At 44.6% G+C, this 23,915-nt stretch overlaps 1 protein-coding gene across 2 annotated transcripts; it reads left to right on the top strand.

Moving 5' to 3' along the window:
* Positions 1 to 840: 840 nt before the first annotated feature.
* On the top strand, positions 841 to 23,506 carry atp8b2 (ATPase phospholipid transporting 8B2). 2 transcript variants are annotated; one of them, XM_084027347.1, is made up of 30 exons: positions 841 to 980; positions 2,965 to 3,032; positions 8,980 to 9,038; positions 9,163 to 9,276; positions 9,910 to 10,008; positions 10,148 to 10,209; positions 10,307 to 10,379; positions 10,565 to 10,635; positions 10,717 to 10,796; positions 11,316 to 11,474; positions 11,605 to 11,693; positions 11,887 to 12,083; positions 12,437 to 12,557; positions 13,036 to 13,123; positions 13,552 to 13,586; positions 13,684 to 13,843; positions 13,951 to 14,139; positions 14,807 to 14,922; positions 15,151 to 15,315; positions 15,676 to 15,787; positions 16,205 to 16,310; positions 17,218 to 17,464; positions 17,565 to 17,748; positions 18,996 to 19,219; positions 19,328 to 19,411; positions 20,001 to 20,246; positions 20,344 to 20,482; positions 20,896 to 21,026; positions 21,622 to 22,212; positions 22,294 to 23,506. In XM_084027347.1, the coding sequence occupies exons 2-30, from the start codon at positions 3,008 to 3,010 to the stop codon at positions 22,381 to 22,383; spliced, it is 4,056 nt and encodes a 1,351-aa protein (XP_083883473.1). In that variant the 5' UTR covers positions 841 to 980; positions 2,965 to 3,007; the 3' UTR covers positions 22,384 to 23,506. The 2 variants fall into 2 exon arrangements, with proteins under 2 accessions (XP_083883473.1, XP_083883472.1); XM_084027346.1 differs by lacking the exons at positions 841 to 980; positions 2,965 to 3,032 and adding an exon at positions 5,905 to 6,270.
* Positions 23,507 to 23,915: the final 409 nt, after the last annotated feature.

The following is a 23,915-nucleotide window of genomic DNA, read 5'->3' as shown; positions in this document are numbered from 1 at the left end:
TGTGACCTTTGAAGCGTGTTCACAAAGCTCAACACCGTATTCAATTGTCTCAAACATTATGACGGCCATTCACAAGCCATAATGGACCAAGAGAGCGGAAAATGACACGACAATCTCAGCAGTGTTTAGTGTGCGCTACATTCTCTTCCCTCATAATATTATTCTTTAACCCAGGCTTCATATGACATGTTGTTCCTCCGCCCAGAGACTGTCGGTGTGATGCAGAGAACACAGGACAGAAAGCGTGAAAACAACGTTCCCTCCACCTTTCTTCCACCAGTAAAGCATTGTGTCATGCATGAGCATATCTCTAAGAGCATAACTTAATTTGAGATTTCCAGAGGGGTCTCCGGGCTACATGTTTGAATGTTTAAAAATATTAGATCAGTTTAATGGGAATATTATTATGACACGTGTTTACAATTGAATTAAAGTTCCCATCGGAATGTGACACTAATGATTGCATTATGTTGGGCATAATGCAGATGCTGTGACTTTGATCAGTGAACAGATGATGCTGAGTAGTAGCATCATCTGCCCAGTAGAGGGCAGTAGACACAAAGGAGAGAAAACACATCACTAGTGTTGAAGGGTGTTAAAGCAGTAATTAACGTTTATGTGTAGATTCAAAAAGTGTTCAAAACAGAAACATGCCATCATAGGTTTGCGTTATATAACTGTAGTAGTGAGATAGATAGTAAGAAATGTCAGCTCCTCAGTGACCGTGCTTTAAGGTCCTGAGTGCAGGAGGTTCAAGTGGACCGCCCCCCCTCCCCCTCCTCTCCCCTGGCCGAAGCCAAACCCTCCCTCACCTCGACACGGTGTCTGTCTCCATCGCATCCCGGTCCCTCCTGCTCCGCCCGCCCACCTCACCTCGGTGACCGGATCCCATCAGCCCCGAAACCTCACCATGACCTCGGCGAGAGGAGCAGCGAGGACGTCTCCGCCGGGAACCCATTTATACCGACAACTTTGAAAAGGTGCGTTTGCGTTTCCTGGACTGGTGCAGCTCGGGGTTTGTAGTCTCCTCCGTCGCTGGTCGGACGGCCGCTGTGTTGTTTTACTTCATCAGCTGGAAGGTGGTGAAGCGTTCTCCAGATGTTCGTACAGTAGCCTAGATACAGATATGTTAGTTTCGGGGCATTTTAAACCGCCCTGTAGTCCAGCTTATTTCCCCAAAGTCAAAGTCAAAGTTAGTCACGTCCCTGTGTAGTGATTTGACTCCATCGATGCTTAAACGTTGTGAGAATGATTGTAGACTGTTTGTCTAGTTTCAGTGTGTTGTTCTGTGTTTCCTTATGAAAGCATCTCACCTACAATCTTGCAGTTCCTTTGAATAGGATGTCACGTTAGAGACAGAAACCCACTCAATCAGCTGTTAGAGATTATTTAAACGACTACCTGCCTTTTGAGGCATGGCATTTACAGGAAGACTCTATTATAGTCTATACTGATCTACAGTAAACCCATAGTGCATTTAGACAGGACGTCATGCAGATATAAATAAACTACATTTGTGTATTGTGGTAGTTTAAATGAGAAATTTGAGATTAAAAACCTTATTCAAGGGATACACAGTATAATAGTTTCACTTTGTTTTTTTGTAATCTTTGAGTTCATGTAAAGATTTCATAGAAACTTGTGTTTAGTGGGAACGGTGTTCTTTTCATCAAGAGGGCATGCAGTCTATATCTGTAAATGTGGGGGTTTTCTGCTCAAGAAGACTTGCCTACAACTTCACAGCGGGGGAATTACGCAATGACCCACCGCAACCAAATTACTTTTGGTAATAAATAGAGTTTCGGTTTTGCAGTTCAAGCCTTTCATCAAGGATTTTTTTTCCTGCTACAAATCTGGTGAAACATCAGCCGGATAGAGAGATGAGAGAAATCCTGCACAGAAAGGTGCTCAGATATTCAGCGTGTCCCGGTGTTTCTCCCCAGGTTGTCTTAGTTCATAAAGGCACTGCAGGTCTATGGGTTATACATGTTGTCAGCCACAGATGGAGAGTGTGTGAGAGAGGGTGTGACAACTAACTGTGAGACTGGAGAGAGGCAAGAGAACATGGCAAACAACTCTCACTCTCATCCTCTATTAGATTCATAAAGTAGAAAACATGCAGTGAAAGGGCAGAGACGATGCTGGAAACTGTAGCTGAAAGCTGATCGGCCCGACTCGCATGGCGAGAGGCAGAGAAGATGTATTGATTGGAGCTCGCTGCCTAAAGCAGCCGTCTGCCATCCTGTGTGTACCTCAGTGTGCTACGAACCCGAGGCAGAGGTGTATAACGCCTCGCCTCTGCAACCTCATCTGCTGCCGTTACTTAGCAGAGGTGAGGCCGTAAGTGAAAGCAGCGAGGTGTCATATGAACAGGTCAGCATAAATGTGTAGAAGGGAAAATGAGACGAGGAGATAAAAGTGCTCAGAGAAAAAAAAAATGCTGCTCCATTACTCGTTCTCATCCACGGTGTATAGGAGGAGGCTGACAGTGGATCTGGCCTGAGCCACCAGTCCCCAGACGCCGTGAGAGCCACAGAGACAGATGCAGCTCTCTGCTGAATGTCATTTCCTCATTATGGCTCTAACGGACCCGGGAAGGTCTGCTGTGTGTGTGTGTGTGTGTGTGTGTGTGTGTGTGTGTGTGTGTGTGTGTGTGTGTGTGTGAGTGTGTGTGTGTGTGTGTGTGTGTGTCTAGTGGCTGTAATGCCTGATTGATTTAGCAGTTTCTGTCTTCTGTGAGAATGTTTTTCATCCCCTGAAAAAAGAAGACATGATAATAAATAGAGTCCATCACTGGAACACAGGCATGTTTGGATTTCTTTTTTTAAAGTAAAAGTTTCTCTGTCACATTTTGTTTCAGACGTTTCTCACTTCACCTCCTCTTCTACAATGCTTCAACCATCCTCGTCCCTCAGTGCTTCTCTTCTCTCTGCATCCTTTACTTGCTCTCCTTTCCCTCCGCAGACAATCCCATGGGCCATAGCAGGAGGACGCAGGCAGAGTGGAGATGTTCAGAAAGAGGCCTCCTCCAGGTCAGTACCACACGCAAAACACAATCACGTGTGCATTCAGGTAGAAGTGGTGGTCCTGACGGCTTGATGGTGGTGAAACAAGTGGCGGTATGTGTTGGCAGGAAAGCTCACAAACTCCCCTCAGAGTCTTGATGGTGGTGTTAATAAGAGTCCTTATTTACTGGATTGTAGTCAGATAGCACTTACATAACATGGTGCACATAGATTCTAATCTGATTTTCTTGAGGTGTTCATGGATGAATCATGTGTTATAGTAAATATCTTACTCTACTATACTTATTATAGGGTGAATGGAGCAGCATTATTCCCGGCTGGAACCACTTCCTCATTTTTTAGAAAGAAAAAGACAACACATAAAAAAAGCATAAGCTGCTACATCACGTTTCCCTCTAAATTGAAACAGCAGGAAAACACGTATATGTCACTGGTGTGTGAACTTGACATGAATGAATCAGATCAGATCTCAGTGAAGACCACAGACACACAGCATGATGATGCCAGCTGTTAATTTCACTGACTTGTAATATCCACAGGCTGTCTGGACACAGCATGCATAGTATTGCCAAGTGCCAATGTGAGCGCAGTGAGGTGTTGATGGTCCTTTACTTAAGGCGCCCAGCAGGGTTGGACGGCAGAGCCTCCGGGATCTTGGCGTCAGTGATGCAATTGCGGGACATTAAGTGGCCCCGTTAGCTGCTGTTTGACATGAAAATACATGTTAAGTTTGAGTCATATGCTACGTTGTCATCATAAGTTGCATGTTTATGTCTTGCACACTTTATTTGCTTAGTGGTAGTGGAGAGAGAGAGAGAGAGAGAGAGAGAGAGAGAGAAGGAGGGGGAAAGAGAGAGAGAGAGAGAGAGAGAGAGAGAGAGAGAGAGAGAGAGAGAGAGAGAGAGAGGAGAAATGTGGTGGAGACGGCAGCAAACAGTCTCTTTGCTCTAACACATGTCACATGTCTATGAGCCCGAACCACTTTAAGGTCACCATGGAAACAGTCCTGTAACAGAAACCTGTATGTGATAATGCCATCTCTCACCCATCTCCCCTGTTCTGTCTCAAGAAATACAAAGTCAGTTTCATTACACTTAGCAGGCTATTATTAACCTGGGTGATTGATTGTGACATAAGGTTGGCCCACATAGGCTAATCAAGATCCCATGCCCTCATTTCTGTGACATCACTTCGGGGGCGGGGCTAGCGTCAAACTCTTCAAGGCATGGGGTGAGAAAAATGACATCAGCTGTCATGTAAAGTAAACACTATGAAGACTCTTAGTCAGGCTGTTACCTTATTAGCATGTAAACACATGTGCTGCGTGAGCACGCATTCGTGTGACATCACCACGCCGTGACTACGGTGGCCTGTAGGCACATAAGCTTTCGCTCATTTTCATCGTACGGTCTTAAAAATAACCGTTGTTAATACATTGAACAAACCTTTGATGGAAATATGAATCTGAGGCACTTGTGCAAACAAATTGTGTTATTATCATGTTTCTATTGTTGGCATTAGGTGTTTTATTTTTTGTCAGTATGCTCGGGAAATTGCTGAAAGGCTTCACTTGCATAGAACTTGACCAAGCTTGTAATATAGAACCGTTGTTCTCTGCTCTAATGGTTCTCCATCTCTGCGTGCAGACCGCTGATCAACAACACAGTTGTTCATGGACTAGCTGGAGTTTGCTATAGCTGTTTAACTTAACTGATCTATAATTAGAATTAGGAGAGGGGGTTGTGATAATAAGGAAAGACATGCCATTTTATGTGCTGCTGGATGGATTTTTAAAATTTCAGTAATAAACTTTAACTGAAATAAACATGACACAAACAAAACGAAAATGTGCCCTTCAAATAAGGAATTAAATTGTGCAATAAATATTTTATTCTAGCCTCAATCAATGATACAAACAAAAACATTTTGTTATAAAAAATGTTTGGGTCAGTTTATACAAAAGGGATTTCCATGCTTCCTAGGAATCTGATAATAATAATAATCATAATCATAATCTAATATCTTTCCTCCTCAGGTTCATACTTAAGTAGGGTGTTACAGAAATGTATCATATGTTGGGCTATGCTTTAAAAGTAATCACCCTTAATTCAACCTATCCAATTACAGCTGACTCTTAATTGTGCACTGTGTCATTAGTGAGCATGGTGAGTATTTCAACCACACGTGCACCTGTAGTGGAATGCAAGCTGGCAGTCTCGGTACGGTTTGTCCTGCATATTTGTCCGACGCAAGATCACGGAATGCATATGAGAAGTGTGTGTGTGTGTGTGTGTGTGTGTGTGTGTGTGTGTGTGTGTGTGTGTGTGTGTGTATGTGAAAGCGTGCTGTCGGCAATCTTTAATCTGCACGCGCCTCGGCGCGCAGCACGTGCACGTGCACCTGCCTGTCCTGCCCACTGCAGTGCGCCTTCTCCCTTCAAAACACGCAGGAAACTGGGCTGCTGCACGAGCCACCTTGGCTCTAAACGCCACAACGCTCCTATCCGCTCGTGCCGGGCAGATCCAAAATGGCGCCTATTTTCCTCATCGAGCGACGAGCTGTGAGATCCCTGCAGAGGCCGTTGCCGTGGTAACTTCCACCAAACCCTGATATGATTACGTAATGCCTACAGCGGACAGTGCTCGTGTTGTGGACGAGACTTAAAAGGAGACTTTGCACACGGTCATTTAATTAATGTCGCGGTGCAGATTCATTGATTAAACACTTTTGTAGGCTACGTCATCGAAACAAACATTGTCAACAGGAAATGTGCAACCTGAACTACATATTTAGTATTTCTAATGTATAGCCACGAACTTTAATAGCCAGAGCGACAAATTAACTCTGAGGTTGCTAAGTGATCGTATTAGGTGGGGAAATGACCTCATTGTTTCTGCGGCAGGAGAGAGAGAAAACAGCAAATGATAGACCAAAGTGCGTGTGTGAGCGCGTGCGTGCACGTGCGTCTGTTTGAGTGTGTGCGTGTGTGCGAGACTGGGGGAGGCGAGAGAGGAAGCCACAGCGAGGCAGGGACGGGACGGTGCGCGGCGAGACCAACTTGACTGAAGTTGGGACCGGAGGAGATGAAGCAGCGGCCGTCTGACAACAACCTAACCGGGGACTGTTGAAGTCAAGATGACGGTCCTGAAAGACGTCACGGACAAATGGTTCCCGCTCGTTCTCCCCCTGAACACAAAGACACAGAAAGGACTTAATGGAGCCAAGTCGAAAAAGAAGCGGGCAGGTACGAGTCTGTGAGACGACCCCACAGTCATCATCATCATCATCATCATCATCATCATCATCCAGAGGTTGTTGATTGTAAACCATATCTCAAATAAACAACATTCCTTATCCTCATCCCAACTAAGTTTCATTCCTGCTTCTACACAGATGCTAATACTTTGTGTTGCTGTTTATTAGACATCCATTGATTAAACAACAGGGAAATAACAATAATTGTCATTCTTCATTAGATGCCGTTGTCTTCGCTGCCAACCAGTGTTTTGGTTCAGTCCTCTTGGTTTTTCCTCTGTTTTCTGTTTTAAGAGATGAGCTGCATAATGTGCCTCAAAGTCATCGTTGTTTTTCAGCGCTGATTATGAATCTGTCACATGTAAACAAAACTGAGTTGATCTGAATGTGAATTTCGCATCAATAAGTAGGATGATGTCCTTGTTGTCTCCGCTGGCTGAGACACTGATCAATCTTCCAGGCGCCAGCCTCCGCTGTCACTGCACTGCCTCGTCTGCACCCTTATTCCTTCAACCATCACAAATCACACTGGACGAGCACCTTCATTTGACCTCCAGTCCACCAGGCTGTCACTGTGTCACCTGCATTGTTTCCCAACAAATCAGATCGTGTGTGTGTGTGTGCACGCGTATGACTGCAGACGATTCCACCATCCCATCTTCATCTAATTAAATCAGCCACAGTGAGTGATGATCACTTCTGCGCAGAATCTGATCCTGCCTCAGGTTTAGTCACGCCAACGACAATCGCGTTTCCCAAAGCTCAGACGGACTGTGCTCTGTGGTCATCACTGTTAGGACATCCGTCTGTGTTCTTTTGCTTGTGGACACATGAGGAGACTCGAGCTGTGGCACGTGTCCTCACATGTCCAGCATGAGGGAGGGAAGCGTGTTAAAGAGACAGGGATGAAAGAAAGTGACTTAGTCAATCTGGGTAGTATTATATTAAGTGTTTGAGTATGAATCAATATTTCTGTGCTCCTTTATGTCCCAGTCGTTTATGGAAACCTTACGCTCGCAGCAGAGTAAGCCTGCAGCTGAAAGTTCCTCAGTAATGGAGCTTTATAGATTTATACAGACTTGCTGTGTAGCATCGAGTCTGCGTCAGGGCTTCTAATGCCCTTGAAGCTGTCAGAGACATTAAACACTTAATGGGCAGTTTGCTAAAGATGCTTTGCATTCAGCTTGGGTTGGTCAGCTTGCACAGCTGAGAACGACACCAGCCTGGTTCTGACGTCAGATTCTGGGATGCCTCGGCGTCTCTGTGCTTACCTGGCACAAGCATCTTGCCCTCTTCGCGGAGGGTTGCAGCTTTTGCACCGCCGTTCTGACGGATCTCTCTGGTGAACGCTCCCTCAGAAAGCAACGTAACGACCTTCAGATCGATGGCAGAGGTGCCAGAGGGACGAGAAACGAGGAGGGACGGGTTTAGATGTTTTAACAGAATATATGTTGGAGGATGGGCACCAACCCGACCAGACAAATCTGTTATACAAACTAAAGTTTAGCAGAGAGGGCATATCAGCTGGATGAACTCAAATGAACATGTTATATCACATGGGTGATATAACATGTTCATTATAACATTTTCTCTTAATTAGTAGACTTATTTTTCTGGTTTTGAGCAATGAAACAATACTGAACTTATTTTTAGAAGAGGCCTATTGTTTATTGTAACTTACAATGTGGATATGATTTAGATCTTTGGTCATATTTATAACAAGTTATCGCTAATATTTTGGGGTTTATTTGTGTCCGAATCTGTCTTCTGACCTGTAGCAACAGGAGGCCTGTGTTCGATATAGCAGAGACAAAGATAAGACCAGGCGTCACTGTGCTGCAGAAACAGGAAACCACAGGGTCTTTGTTTACATCTGTGTCTGTGATTATGGGGCTTCTGTTGTGTGAAGGCCATTTCTCTCGGTGCATTATTGCCTCTCACTCATCAGTCCAAAGTATGAGGAGGGCTTTGTGGTCAGAGCTACAGTACGTGTGGCCCTGAACCTTCTATCTTCACATGTGTGCGTGAGCAGGCATATGAAGTGACTCCAGCCTGGTGCGAAACACGCCAGTCATTTCATTTAAAAAGCAGCCTCATCAATATTAGAGGAGACAGGCCTGGAGGAGGAGGGGAACTCCCAAGCTGCTTTGCTCCAGCATAAACAGAAACCAGAAAAACAACAAGAGAATAACGAGCAGGGTCAGGAGGGGGGAGGAAGATATTTATATTCTCTAATATGGTAAATGGGCCTGAAGTGTGATGGATGTTATCCTTCGTATGTGACTTCCTGTAATGTGAACTGTTGACTCGAAACTTGGTTTCGTGTCGCATATCTGTCACAGATTTTGAAATGCACTCATTAAAAGACAGCAGATAATTCAAGATAATTGGTCAGATTATCAAGTCTGGTGTGTTTGTGAAACATAATGATTGTATTTGACCCAATACCAATGAAACAGCCGTCAGCAGACTACTCCAGCTTCATTGATTTATGAGTAAATGCACAAACATAGTAGACTGTCTGTCTCCTTCACTCTATTTCCCTGTCTGGAGGGGTTTACTGGTATTGGCATTTTTAAAGCATTGGTCCTTTTTATAACACTTGACACACAATGCTTCATGGTTTTGGTGCTTTCTGTATATTTCGGTAGTGATATCATCCTTTAATGACTCATTTTGGGTCTTGTGTTTTTCACAGAGGAGGAGAGAAGGGTCAGAGCCAATGACCGAGAGTACAACGAAAAGTTTCAGTACGCGGTAAGACCGTTCCCTCTCCCCTCCATGTTCCACGACAAAGGCAGAGAGAGAACTTTCAATCTTTCAAACACTTCAACTGAAATGTTGTGAATGACATACATTTTTTGTTTTTTCCCCCATTCAGAGTAACTGTATTATGACATCCAAGTACAACATCATCACCTTTCTGCCCGTCAACTTGTTCGAGCAGTTCCAGGAAGTAGCGAACACCTACTTCCTTTTCCTGCTCATACTGCAGGTGAGGAGAGAAGGTGGAGGGTGGGTTGAGAGAGAGAGAGAGAGACAGAGAGAGAGAGAGAGAGAGAGAGAGAGAGAGAGAGAGAGAGAGAGAGAGAGAGAATGTGTATATATAAGAGGCATATGACATCATATATACTGTTTATATAATTCATATAAATCAATACCTAATATTTGGGCAAATTATAAACGACAACATTGTTACCATCACTTTAATGCCAATAAAGCCCCATTGAATTGGATTGAATTGAATCTCTAAAGGACAGAGATGTGTTAGAAAGTGATAGCTGGCTTGAGACATCGACATTCAATTAAATTAATAGGTTATTATAAATAATTATGTCAGGGAATCAGCAATATGACAATGAGCTGTTTCTAAAACACAGAATTAGTGAGCATGACTCTGAGGGATGTGAGAGCAACATGGTATCATCCTGCCAACCGGTTTCACATGGACACCTTTCACAGTCACAAGTTGCAAGAAGCCCTTTTATTATTAATCTTTCAGTTTTTAAATGTTTTATTGCCATGCCAGATTGAAATGTCACCATCAGAGCCACTAACACTGTATGCTGTAACACTACCGTTATGTCTGTGAATCAACTAATCATCAAATCCCCTCCTCTCTGTCTAGTTAATACCTCAGATCTCCTCCCTCTCCTGGTTCACTACCATTGTGCCTTTAGCTTTGGTGCTGAGCATCACCGCAGTCAAGGATGCCACGGACGACTATGTGAGCATGTTTTTTTTATACACACACAATTTAGTTTGTGGCCAGATAACATCACAGTGAAATACCTGATTATTACTAGCAGACAATAACAAAGGGCTCTTGAATATTGTGGGATCACATTGATCTTTGTCTCCTGCAGTTTCGTCACAAGAGCGACAACCAAGTGAACAACCGTCAGTCTCAGGTCCTCATCCGCGGCTCGTGAGTCTCCCGACGTGTCATGTGCAACTAAATGCAGTTTTCCTTTGCGAGGTTTCCTAAAACCCTGAAACTGTTAACCTCTGTTTCGCTGTTTCAGGCTACAGAATGAAAAGTGGATGAACGTACGAGTGGGTGATATCACTAAACTGGAAAACAACCAGTTTGTGTCGGTAAGTGCGTGTGCACCACATCAACGTACAACGTGTACAAACCGTCTGCATATGCGTGTGATCATGATGAATATAGATATGTTTCCTATTGGGGACGCTGCCTTCTAATACACATTTTTATCATCACTGTGCTCATTCTGGTCCTGTCACTGCAGCCGATGCTCAACTCCTGTGTCTGTTTTCAGGCTGACCTGCTCCTGCTGTCCAGCAGCGAACCTCATGGACTCTGTTACATCGAGACAGCCGAGCTGGACGGGTCAGAAAACACACCACTCTCACAGTGCCTCAACCAACAGGACACTGCTTCTAAATCGCTGTCTGCTGTGTTATCTTGCAGAGAGACCAACATGAAGGTCCGTCAGTCCGTCTCAGTTACATCTGAACTCGGAGGGCCGAACAACTTGGCTTCGTTCGACGGTGAGTTTTGGGAAAACCCATCCTCTACTTTCGATGTCAGGCTTGGTTCACCATCCTCGCTGATATAAAGGTCAACAGGTTTCAGTGTTTAAAAAAACTATATTGCATCCGGGCACATTAACCAAAAAAACCCACAAACGCCTTCTTTCTGCCAGCATTGAGTGACAGCCTCTCATTACACGCCCACTAGTCTCACACAACCAAAGCACAGTGTGCCCACACACACACACACACACACTCCTCACCTGCTGCGGAAAATGCATTACTGCAGCAAATCAACCCACACTTTGCCTCGTATCAATTTACGAAAGGTCTGGGTTTCGGCCTCAGTGTGGGTGTTTGTGTGTGTGTGTGTGTGTGTGTGTGTGGAGACTATGGCCTGATGTCACACTGATGATTAATTCAACACTTTATCATACACCTAGGAAAATAAACTTAATACTGCAAATGGATTCGGTAGACATCTATGATATAGCATCTGATGTAGCCGTGTGTGTGTGTGTGTGTGTGTGTGTAAAGGTGAGGTGGTGTGTGAGCCCCCCAACAACAAGCTGGATCGTTTCTGTGGGACTCTGTACTGGAGAGACAAGAAATACCCCCTGACCAACCAGAACATGCTGCTACGAGGATGCGTCCTCCGCAACACGGAGGCGTGCTACGGCCTGGTCATCTTTGCAGGTCGTATGTGTGTGTGTGTGTGTGTGTGTGTGTGTGTGTGTGTGTGTGTGTGTGTGTGTGTGTGTGTGTGTGTGTGTGACAGAATGCATATGATGTGAACAGGTTTAACCTGCCCCTGTTTCTGTCCCAGGCCCAGATACCAAGCTGATGCAGAACAGCGGTTGCACCAAGTTTAAGCGCACAAGCATCGACCGTCTGATGAACACTCTGGTCCTCTGGGTAGGACGCCGCTAACCTCTAACTGTCATGGCTCACCCAGTCACTATTTCAGGACATGAGCTCAGGCTTGGATCTAGTTTCACATATCTCCTCTATATCATCCCAATTTGGGCTCAACTGACAAGAGATCCACATGTAAGATATCCGATTGTACTCACTGTCTGTCGTGTTTCTCCGCCTGCGTTCCTGTCAGATCTTTGGCTTCCTGGTGTGTATGGGTGTCATCCTGGCTGTGGGCAACGCAGTGTGGGAGAGGGAGGTGGGCTCCCTGTTTCAGAGCTATCTGCCCTGGGACCCTCCCGTGGACAACTTCCTGTTCTCGGCCTTCCTCTCGTTCTGGTCTTACGTCATCATTCTCAACACTGTGGTGCCTATCTCTCTGTATGTCAGGTGAGGACACTTCCCAGATATACTGGGCTAAAACAAAGTGTGTAGAAGAGGGATGCTCATGTAAACTGAAATCCAACTTCAAAAGACAAGTTTGCACTGTTTGTATATGTTGTCTGCAGATATTCCCTTTCAGGTAAGAGAGTTTTTACATTCACTGCTGTCTGACTAGTGCATGGGTGTGTGACTAATTGCTCTGCGTGCCACTACAGGCTGAAGTAATAACTGAAGAGACATATTGTTGACCTCAATCTCTGTCCTCGAGGTGTAATGTACTGGTGTAATGTACTGGTGTGATCTACTGGTGTGATCTACTGGTGTAATCTACTGTAATCATGTCCCTGTCTGCGTGTCAGTGTGGAGGTGATCAGACTGGGTCACAGCTACTTCATTAACTGGGACCAGCAGATGTTCTGCTCACAGTGTAACACGGCAGCCGAGGCCAGGACCACCACTCTGAACGAGGAGCTTGGCCAGGTGGGCGTCCACATTCATTCTAGTTGCTGTTGCTTTCCTGATGCTTTAGTTAATTCATCTTAAAAAATGCATTTTTGTTAATTTTCCATTACACTCTGCAGTAACTGAATGAACCACTCGTGTCTTACTGCCAACATGAAATGCATCTGCAGGCTAAATACAGGGATCTAAATTCAGAGGGGAGGAGGCTTCACATATTGGTCTGAAGGATGTATCACTCGCTTGGACTAATTTGTGTTCATAAGCCGTCAAAAAATCGTGAAACCCATTTCATGCATCTCAATAAAAACAACTTTTTTTTTACACTAATTAGAAGTAGAGAAGATCATGTTGGTCCAGTTGCAGTTCTTTATTTTTATTTCTGGATACGCCAATATTTTAAAACATAGCTTTAATCTCACATTTAGATTTGCAATAACTTCACAACAATTGCGTTGTTTTTTGGATTCAGTGTTAGCATTTCATTTGTTTCCTTTAGGTTGAATACATCTTCAGTGACAAGACTGGAACTCTCACTCAGAACATCATGAGCTTCAATAAGTGCTCCATCAATGGACAGACGTACGGTAAGTGCACGCACACACACACACACACACATGCCGTGGCTACTTAATTAGGTACACCTATACAGTCTATTGCAAATCAATACAATTGTTCTGCCATACTTTCTGTTTTCACAAAGTTTATATATATTTTTTGGATTATATTAATTCAATAATAAAGGTGATCAGATTATTAGAAACACCACTTTAATGCAATCCATATGACTGAATTACCATCTCTATGATGTGTCAACAAAACCTGAACATTAGAAGCATCATAAAATCAGGCTTTATGGCAGAACAGTTGTCTTGGATTGCGTAGGTGTACGTGTGAGTGTAATCACCACACACACGTATACAAATAAATACACAACAGTCTTATATGTGTTGTGTGTGTGTGTGTGTGTGTGTGTGTGTGTGTGTGTGTGTGTGTGTGTGTGTGTTCCTGTCAGGTGAGGCAACAGACCCGTTGGGACCTCAGCCAAAGGTAAGCCGACGTTTCTCTTTTGTCTTCATACACATGCATCTGTATTTTACTCCTAGTTTATGACATATATTAATCACCATTCACCTTTTATCTTCAGAGATTGGACTTCACCCCCTTCAACCCCCTGGCGGACCCGGACTTCTGTTTCTATGACGACACCCTGCTAGAGTCAGTGAAAGTGGGAGATGCCTACTCGCACGAGTTCTTCCGCCTGCTCTCCCTCTGTCACACGGTGATGAGCGAGGAGAAGAGCGAGGGTGAGCGAGGGAAGGGGAGAGAGGAACCCGGGTGCTGGAATGGCAGCAGACATTCACACCGACGGGCCATCTGTGTGTTATTAACGTCGCTCTATGTGTCTTTGCAGGAGAGCTGGTTTATAAGGCTCAGTCTCCAGACGAGGGCGCTCTAGTAACAGCAGCTCGAAACTTCGGCTTTGTATTCCGCTCCCGAACACCCGGGACGATCACCACCACGGAGATGGGACGACCTGTCACCTACACGCTGCTCGCCATACTGGACTTCAACAACATACGCAAGAGGATGTCTGTGATCGGTGCGCAGGGGTCATCATATTCACTTTACAAACACATTTGGAAATGTGTTGATGGTTTTTTTCAGTAAAACATCGGCATGGAATTAGGTTTTTAGAACACTATCTATGATGTAACGACTGCAGTTAAACCATTTTCCACACATTTAGATGCACATTGGTGCATAATATGTTTCTCTGCTTGATGACATAAGGTAACCTTGCTTATGATAGGCTTCAATGATGAGCAACTGAAAAAACAATGTTTGTTGTATCGGGATGTAAACATCTGGGATCTTGGATGATTTACTCTCTTTTCATGCCAATAACAACTGGCTTTCATTGCAGTGGAGTTGAGCTTTTCATGTTTAATCAAAAATATGTATTTAAATGCTCATCAATCATACTCCTACATATTGATAGGCTGTTAGTCATGTTTACATTTTATCCCTCAGTGAGATTTCACTGTGTTTCTGGAAACCTGCCCAGATATCACAGGTCATAAATCACCTCGGCCCTGGCATCATTTTGATCTGGTGTCGGAGCAGCGATCGGAGGCCCTGAGCACATGTCTGTGTCACCCACTGTATGCAGGGATGACGTTTATGGAGTCTGGAGAGTCTGATTACTTGAAGTGGATGGAGGAGTTGAGTATGGATTTCTTGAGGTATTTTGTCTTCCTGTCACCCAGTGCGTAACCCGGAGGGCAGGATCCGTCTGTACTGTAAAGGAGCTGACACTGTGCTGCTGGAGAGACTCCACCACTGTAACCAAGAGCTGATAAACATCACCTCAGACCACCTCAATGTGAGTAAACACACCAAGCACATTAACACGTGAGTGTATGGAGCTGTGCTGCCATCTAGTGCCTCCAAAACAGCTGTGGGTGATCAGGCCTCCACCCAACATCTACTTTTACTGGATCACATCATATGTATGAACTTGAAATGTGACTTTTTTTTAACTCAATGATAGGTCTTCATTGCTTCTGCCCATGCGATCCTCATGTCAGAATGTGTGTACGTTTGGCTGTAGGAGTATGCAGGCGATGGTTTGCGGACGCTGGCGCTGGCCTGCAGGGACCTGACGGAGGACCAGTGGGAGGCGTGGTCAGAGAGCCACCGCTGCGCTGACAGGGCCACCAGCTGCAGAGAGGACCGACTGGCAGCCACGTATGAGGAGATAGAACAAGACATGATGGTTCGTGACCTGGTCTCTGCCTCATGTTGTGCGTGTGTGACTTTGACTGTGTGGAAAACATTAAGTCTTTTTTTTAGTTTATAGAGACATCCTTCTGCAAACGGAATAAAAATATCACTTTCAAAAAGGGAACTTTAGGTTTCGTTGTGTGTGTTGTTTAACTGGAGCTCAACAACACCATCGGATGTTCTCAGTGCAGGATGTTGTTGTATTCATGGTTAATTAATGAGTTGCATTGATGGTAACTCATTTCAAGTCATAACATAGAAATTGCTTTTATGTAGTACTGAAATTTCCTGCCGGTATTATAAGTGGACTTTGTGTGTGTGTGTGTGTGTGTGTGTGTGTGTGTACCTCTAGCTCCTGGGTGCCACAGCTATAGAGGACAAGCTGCAGGAAGGTGTCCCAGAGACCATCGCTGTCCTCTCTCTGGCTAACATTAAGATCTGGGTTCTCACTGGAGACAAGCAGGGTGAGGAAAAAACACACACTTTCAGAGAATTGTTCAAAGAGCAGCATCAAGACCAAACAAACAAAGAGATACTAAAGGATAACTGCACGCCATCTGCTCTGCTATTCACCCGAAAGGTCAACAAGTCAAACTTGCAGATTTCTGCACAAGTGTCACCCATTGCGAAGCAGAAAAGCAATATCAACGTTGTGTTCCTTGGACAAAAAATATACGTATTGTCGTCGCGCTGACCAGGAGCCCATGATATACAAGGCCAGGTCCATCTGGTAGCCACATTAACATAATCGATCAGTGTTCATCACCGCAGCCTTTGAGTCATCTGATCGATCTGGCGTCTGCTCCTTTTGTCATCAATCTTCAACATGTTCAGCTGAAATGATTAAGTGCACCCCAGTAACCCTCTCCTTTCTCCCACAGAGACGGCTGTCAATATCGGGTACTCCTGCAAGATGCTGACGGATGACATGACCGAGGTGTTCATCATCGGTGGACACACCGTCCAAAGCGTACGGCAGGAGCTCGGGTCAGTCTGTCCGCCGCTACGCTGTCAACAAAAAATGGCCAAATGATCAGAAAATTACTAAGAAGTGCATGCGTGAGTAGAAGAGGTAGCAATTAGTGTGTTTCTGACCAACTCCAGTGTTTAACCCAAGCCACTACAGTTAAATCTACACTTAAAAAACACTTATGTGGTTAACAGTATCTAAATACACAGCTGTCCTGTGTCTGTTAGATATATCATCATTTATTTCAAGAAATAAAAAAAATCCACAATTTCTTGTGTAAAACCAGCACGCGTCACATATTTTCGACAGCGTCAATATTGATGCTAGTGCAACAGTTTGCACCATCCCGTCTTGTTTTGAGTTTCGCGTGAATACTTCTCCTGTACTGCACGGTGTATGAGCACACAATGCATTTCCCTTAATTGTGGCCCTGAAAACTTTGCATGGCCTTCAGATTGCGTACTAGAGTTCCAGCTTGTGTGAATTGCAAAAAGTGTTTAGTTGAGTTTAGTTGTGTTCACTTTGCTGTCAGGAACTTCCCTGGGTGAGCTCACAGCGCTACGGGAAAGACAGTACAACACGTCACAAAGCATACTGATGAAACCTCAATACCATTAAAACACTGTAGAATGAATAATAACAATAAAAAGATATATATAGATATAATATAGCTAGATAATAAGTGTGTGTGGTGGGCGGGGATACATAGAGGTAGGACGGGGACCAAGCATCAGCAACACCTTCAGGGTCCTATTTTTAATTTATTCAATCTCTTCTTTGATTAGTTTTCTCAGCTGTGGCTGTTTCCCCCATTCTCTTTCATCTCCTGTTTCCTCCTCTTCATACACATGTTGTTTTTTGGTTTCTATCTTTGTGTCGTCGACGAGCCCTGTTGATGTCCACTTTGTTTGTCTTCCTCTTCAGGAGGGCGAGGGAGAGGATGATCCAGCTGTCACAAACCAGAGATGGAGGGAAGGAGGAGGGATGTTTTGTGGCTAACGGGTTCAGAGAGGGACAAGAAGGAGACGGAGCAGCAGGAGGGAAACAGCTGCAGTGCCCACCTCCTCCTCCTCCTCCTCCTCCTTCTTCTCCTCCTCCTTGTCCTTCTTCCTCCAACCTCATGGACAACATCTCTGGAGAGTTTGCACTTGTAATCAACGGTCACAGCCTGGTATGAATAACATGCCCCACATACTCAAAACAACTGTCAAATGTCTGAACTCTTACCATTTACCCTTCAACGTCTCGGCTCTCTCTCCTGTCCCTGATAGGCCCACGCACTGGAAGCTGACATGGAGACGGAGTTTGTGACGACAGCATGCGCATGCAAAGCTGTGATCTGCTGCCGAGTCACCCCGCTGCAAAAAGCTCAGGTGGTGGAGCTCATCAAGAAGCACAAGAAGGCCGTCACGCTGGCTATAGGAGACGGAGCTAACGACGTTAGCATGATCAAAAGTGAGTTTGCAGATGGGACAGGGAGGAAGAGAAGGAGGGTTTACCAGTGTGCCAGTGTGTGCCTGGTGTAGTAGAGATGTATCTCCATCGCGGGGTGGTGTGGACATGTGTGTGACTTTAGGTGGGATGTCCTCATCAAGTTAGGAGGGATTCCTTAGCATCTTCAATGTGGTGAGAGTCCTTTTAAACCCTGCAGGTAAACATGCAGGTTGGAGACTTATTTTTAATTTCAGTGGAAAGCCAAAATATATCAAATCTGTCAGATCGTACTTTGGGGAAATGGGAATAAACTGATGAACATCAACAATAAACTTGAATATTTCCATTTGATTAAAAGGTGCAGCCATAAAGACATGCAGTCTTATGTTCACAACCTATAGCATCATTTGCAGCGTTGCAGCAAGGTGAATCATACCAAGTTGTTTTTGTAACCTTAACGCCGCTTAAGGGGAACGGAGAGGTTTGGTTAAGCCGATAACCCAATGTTCTGTTTCTCTCCGTGTGTAATCGTCTGTGTGTTGTAAGTGTTGCATCACCGCGTGCTTGTCTGTAGATATATGTCATGAGAACACGTATGCGTGCATGTTTCTTGAAATGAATTTATGCAAGTAAAAAGCAGAAATACAGCCGAAGCAGCAGTTGTGGGTGGGGTTGGTCCACATCCTGTGATTTATGCTGTGGGAGAATTAGCATTTTTTTTTCGTTTTATCTTTTTTTAATAAGGTAAAAATATAGAACTTTTAAGTCATTAATTGTCGAAAATTTTGGATTGCTAGCCTATTTCCTATTTTATGCTCAAAAAGGTATTATCAGTCTTATTACACAGACACACCAATAATAGAAACTAGGAAATAGTAACATTCTCACTGGGGTGAAATATATCATGTGTGCCACTTTATTGTCAATCTGCCTGTTCAACAATTTGTAAATCTTGGAAGCAATACTCTCTTCATGATGTTTTGCAGATTACCTTCTAATGTTGACAGTTTGGGTATGCTCACTGTCTCTACCAAACATCCAGATAGAGCCATATCTGCATATAGGTTAAGAAGCCTTTATCCTGTCAACTGTACTTGTCTTGTAGTTTTCCTACTCCGGGGACCCATGGAGTACCCTTAGATTTCAGATCTCACACCTTCCACACCGTGGTAATAAAAGGTTAAAGGGAGTGAACACTTTCTTCTGTTCTTCCTCTCACCTTTTCCAACTTTATGTGGCTCACTGTTCCCTCTCTCCCACTCCTTCAGGTGCTCATATTGGCGTTGGTATCTCAGGTCAGGAGGGCATCCAGGCCGTGCTGGCAAGCGACTACTCCTTCTCCCAGTTCAGCTTCCTGCAGCGCCTCCTGCTGGTGCACGGCCGCTGGTCCTACCTGCGCATGTGCCGTTTCCTCTGCTACTTCTTCTACAAGAACTTTGCCTTCACCATGGTGCACTTCTGGTTCGGCTTCTTCTGTGGCTTCTCGGCACAGGTCGGAGAGTAGAGCTCAGGAGGACATCTTTGTGTCAACCATCGGGATAGGAAATCGTAATTGTGATTGTTACTTAGCCTTTTTGTGTCCATTTGCTCTCTCCCGTAGACGGTGTACGATCAGTACTTCATTACTCTCTACAACATCGTGTACACATCCCTCCCTGTGCTGGCCATGGGGATATTTGACCAGGTCTGTTCGAGCATACAGGAGTACAGTAAAGAAAAATTAAAGCAGGTTTTTTGCTACAAATACAAGAGATGGCAATGTCAACAACATTTATGGTCCCCAGAGGATGAACCTTACTGCACCTCCAGTGCCACAATGACGCTAGCATTCATGGTTTTGAGTGAAATGAATGGATCCACCATGACATTCAGGATATAGTAATTACTCTGCCGATCCCATAACTTTTCACGCAGTGACATCATCACATGAACCTTTAATTTTCCCAGAACTTTGGTTTACGACCAAATACCTGCAAACTAATGTCATTAACCATGCATGCTAAGACTGTGAGCAAAGGAAACATACCTGCTAAACATTGGCAGGTTAGCATTGACAACGTGGGTATGTTAGCATTGAGCTCAAAGTACTCATGTATCAAGGTGCAGCCTCACACAGTTCCTAGGATAGCTGTAGACTCTTAGTATTGTGTTTAATAAGTCAACTTTATGTAATTATTCAACAAAAAATAACAATTCCTGTTAATTTCTATATGTTTTATTTTTTTTTATAATTTTAGTAACTGCAGCTCCTCACTGTCTCTCGTTTGTTGTAGGATGTTCCTGACCTGAGGAGTCTGGAGTATCCCAAACTCTACGAGCCCGGACAGCTCAACCTCCTCTTCAACAAGAGGGAGTTCTTCATCTGCATCGCCCAAGGCATCTACACATCAGTGGTGCTGTTTTTTGTCCCCTGTGCCGTCCTGTCCGACGCCACTCAGAGCACCGGCGTGCCCCTCGCTGACTACCAGACCTTCGCAGTCACCACGGCAACAGCCCTGGTCATCGTGGTCAGCGTACAGGTGAGAGAGGCCGGAGTCTCGGCTTTCAGCAGGTCACCTCCATGTTTAACCTGTTCCCTCACCGTGTGTTAACCTTTCCTTGTGTATGATCCTGTAGATCGTTCTGGACACGGGCTTCTGGACCGTTTTCAACCACGTGTTTGTGTGGGGTTCTCTCGGCTGCTACTTCACCATCATGTTCGCTCTGCACAGTCAGACCCTCTTCAGGATCTTTCCCAACCAGTTCCACTTCGTAGGTCGGTCCCCTCTTCTCCTTATCTGTCTTTTACACACACATGAGCACACACACACACATGAGCACACACACACACACACATGAGCACACACACACACATGAAGTTTAAGTTTCATCAAAATTAGATTCCTTGAAATAACTGTAAATATTTAGTAAACACAACAAAACTACATGATGTTGAATCAGGAAAAGGGCAAATATTAGTTCTATGATAATTAATATCTTAATCATGTTTACTGTAGTAAAGATGTCTTACCTGTGTGCAATGCTATAAACTCCTGAAACATATTTGCTGTGTGTCTGTGTGCGTGTGTGTATGTGTGCGTGTGTGTGTGTGTGCGTGTGTGCGTGTGTGTGTGTGTGCGTGTGTGTGTGTGTGCGTGTGTGTGTGTCTGTGTGTGTGTGTGTGTACAGGTAGTGCTCAGAGCACGTTGTTGCAGCCAGTCGTGTGGTTAACTATTGCACTGGCAACGGCAATATGCATAGTTCCAGTTTTGGCATTCCGCTTCCTTAAGGTGGACCTCAAACCTCAGCTCTCAGACACGGTGAGAAAACACGCGTAAACACAAATGTTTCTAGCGCTGATGTGTCCATCATCATCATTGCATCATGTGTGTTTGTCTTTGCAACAGGTCAGTTTGAAACGCATCTCTACCAATGATTAACTGTGTGGTACACACAGTTCAGTAGCGTGAGTGTAATGATGAGTTCATCTTTATCGACGCCGGCTTCATGCGTTGTAAATATTCTGCAAATATTGACCTAATCATCGTACCCTGATGACACAAATTGCTTTTACTACGTACTGTATATGAGCTCAGTGTGGATCAGTATTTATTATATTTATAAATGGTATCTCTTCAAAAGGAATGCTATTAAAGATCATCTAAAGTGATGCAGAAATTGCAATAAAATGGTCAGGAAAACCGTTTTAAAAAAGTGTGTCCCCAGTGTTTGGGGAACACTAATAGATAGGACTACAAGTTGCTCAGAAAGAACAACAAGGGGCTCGGGTGGCAAAAGAGCAAAAATAAATGTGTTAATGGAAAACTGAAAGAATTTAACGAACTTAAAGGATCAATTCCTCCTTTGGAGAAGCTCATTAGAGCACAGAAACTGAGGACACTTCTTGTTCTCCAGGTGCGCTACACTCAGCTGGTGCGGCAGAAGAAGCGGAAGCCGCTCGGTCGCAGCGTGGGAGGAGCCTGGCGCGGGGCGGGCAGCGTGTCAGAGGGCCGTCTGGGTGCTCGTGGCGGTTCTCGGAGGTCCGGCTACGCCTTCGCCCATCAGGAAGGATTTGGAGAGCTGATCACTTCGGGGAAGAACATGAGGCTCTCGTCTCTGGCCCTGGCCTCCTTTGCCTCCAGACACAGCTCCAGCTGGATCGACACACTCCGCAGGAAGAAGCACACTCACGCTCACACTCCCCCCAACGCCTCGGGGGAGAGCAGCCCGGCACCCAGCTGTGTATCTGGTTCTGTCCCGCCGCTCTCCAACTCCTCCTCTGTTCTGAGCGGCTCACAAGATGCACCCATCGAGGAGGAGACGGGCTCAGCGCCAGCACAAGCTACACAGACTGTTCCTGCTTCATCAACACAACCGGTGTCAGAGGCAGCAGCTCCTCGGGGTTCAGCCCCAGCCATCAACGCTGGCGCCCTCGCCCCTGCAGCCGTGAGGTACCACGGAGGAGACTCGCCCGGAGGCTGGACCATCACTCTGGGCGCCGTGCAGGTGAGCTGGTGTTTCCTGTTTCTTCTCAATAACAACATGTAAAGTCATCAAACATGACACAACTCCTCCTCTCTCCAACAGGAAGCTCTGTTTAGTTGGAAAGCTCGGCCCACCGCATCCAGCAGCCCAGGCCCACCCTCTGTTGCCAAGGAAACCAGCCAGACTGAGTGAAACGTTCAGAATAAATGGAGGAATAACTTCACTACTGTCCATCACGTGTTGGCACACACACATGGGATGTGTTGTGTGCTTTGCTGGAGAGATGCCAGCAGACTCCCCATCTCTGAAGCTTCTATAATAAATCAAATAAATCCATATCATCAGAAGGAAAGGCGCATCTTAATGACATTTGAATTGGGATATTATGATGATGTACATTTTCCCACAGTATACGATAACGGTGTTACTGAATGGCCATAACATCATGATATTTACAGTGTTTAACCGAAGGAAAGCAGCGGGGTGCAGAAACAGATTACTATGATTAATGATCTAAATGATTGTTTCCGTTATTTCCACTTTAGCCTCGCTCACAAGCAAGCATCTCTCAAAATCAACAGTGGGTTGAATGCCAACACTGTCATCAAGTGCAGGCATTATTATCTATAAAAGTCTTTTTGTTCACTATAGTTCTCAGTGAGAACGGTGGTTTTGTTACAGGACACTGCAAGACTTTATTTTTTTACCTTTACCTTACTTGTTATACCTCGACTTCACAGGTTTTCTTTCTTTTTTGCATCATATTGATGTGTTTTTATAACGTTCTAGTTGAGTTGCACCTTAAAGCTCGCAGTGCTTTTTCTCCTCGTGGTTGTTTTTGTCTGACAAAGGGCCGGATGGGTCGGATCATGTTCACTTTAGGTTCCACCTGGGCAAAGTGCAAAGAAACTCTGTGAAAACAAGAAAGGCAGTATCAAGCCATCTGTAGTTTTCAGTCAAGTGCTTAAAATGTTTATTTGTTCACAATTAAAGGGAAAGGGTTTGGTTATAAAGATGCCTTAACAATGCCAACATGTTGGTCTCTCAGATCTTTCAGGTTCCTGATTCATCAAAGTACAGAATAATACCTGTCAACTACTGACCCCAGATTGGAGTAAAATAATAACTACCCTATTGTTTTACCCCAATCTGGGGGTCAGTAGTGGAAGAAATGATATAAACCTGTTCCAGGATCTAACATGAGCTGCAACTCAACACCAGGGATGAATGTGCTGTAGGCGTTGGGCCCCATGAATTGTTTAAGCATATTGGAGCTGTTGAACGGTGGTCAATAAACATGTTGTCTCTCTTTCAAATGAGAGCAACAAACTGTGTCCATGCGAGTGTTATTTCAAGCTGAGGTGTAATGACTACGCTGTGGTGGGGCATGAAACGAGGTGAAGTGGACAAAATAGCTGGGAGTTTGTTTAGACACCTACAAAAAACAGAACTGTGTGTACTTTATGTGTACTTATGTCAATGCATGCTTCAGTGTGTAGTTATTCATGGTGCACCATCACGTTGGGAGGTGAAAATATGAGTGCAATGAGATGTTTAGAGTAGTTTTCTTCTCTTTGGAAAAAAAATAAAATGCAACTCACAAAACAAAATAGTCCCACACTTAATTAGCTAATTCATATAATTTATATGTATTATATAATAATTCGGATAAGGAGCTGAATGGTGCTATCTGATAGAGTAAGTTAAGTATGACAGACTTCCTC

Source organism: Eutrigla gurnardus (genome assembly GCF_963514095.1).
Source record: "Eutrigla gurnardus genome assembly, chromosome: 14".
Lineage (NCBI taxonomy): Eukaryota > Metazoa > Chordata > Actinopteri > Perciformes > Triglidae > Eutrigla > Eutrigla gurnardus.
This window is presented reverse-complemented; position numbering and strand designations above follow the sequence as displayed.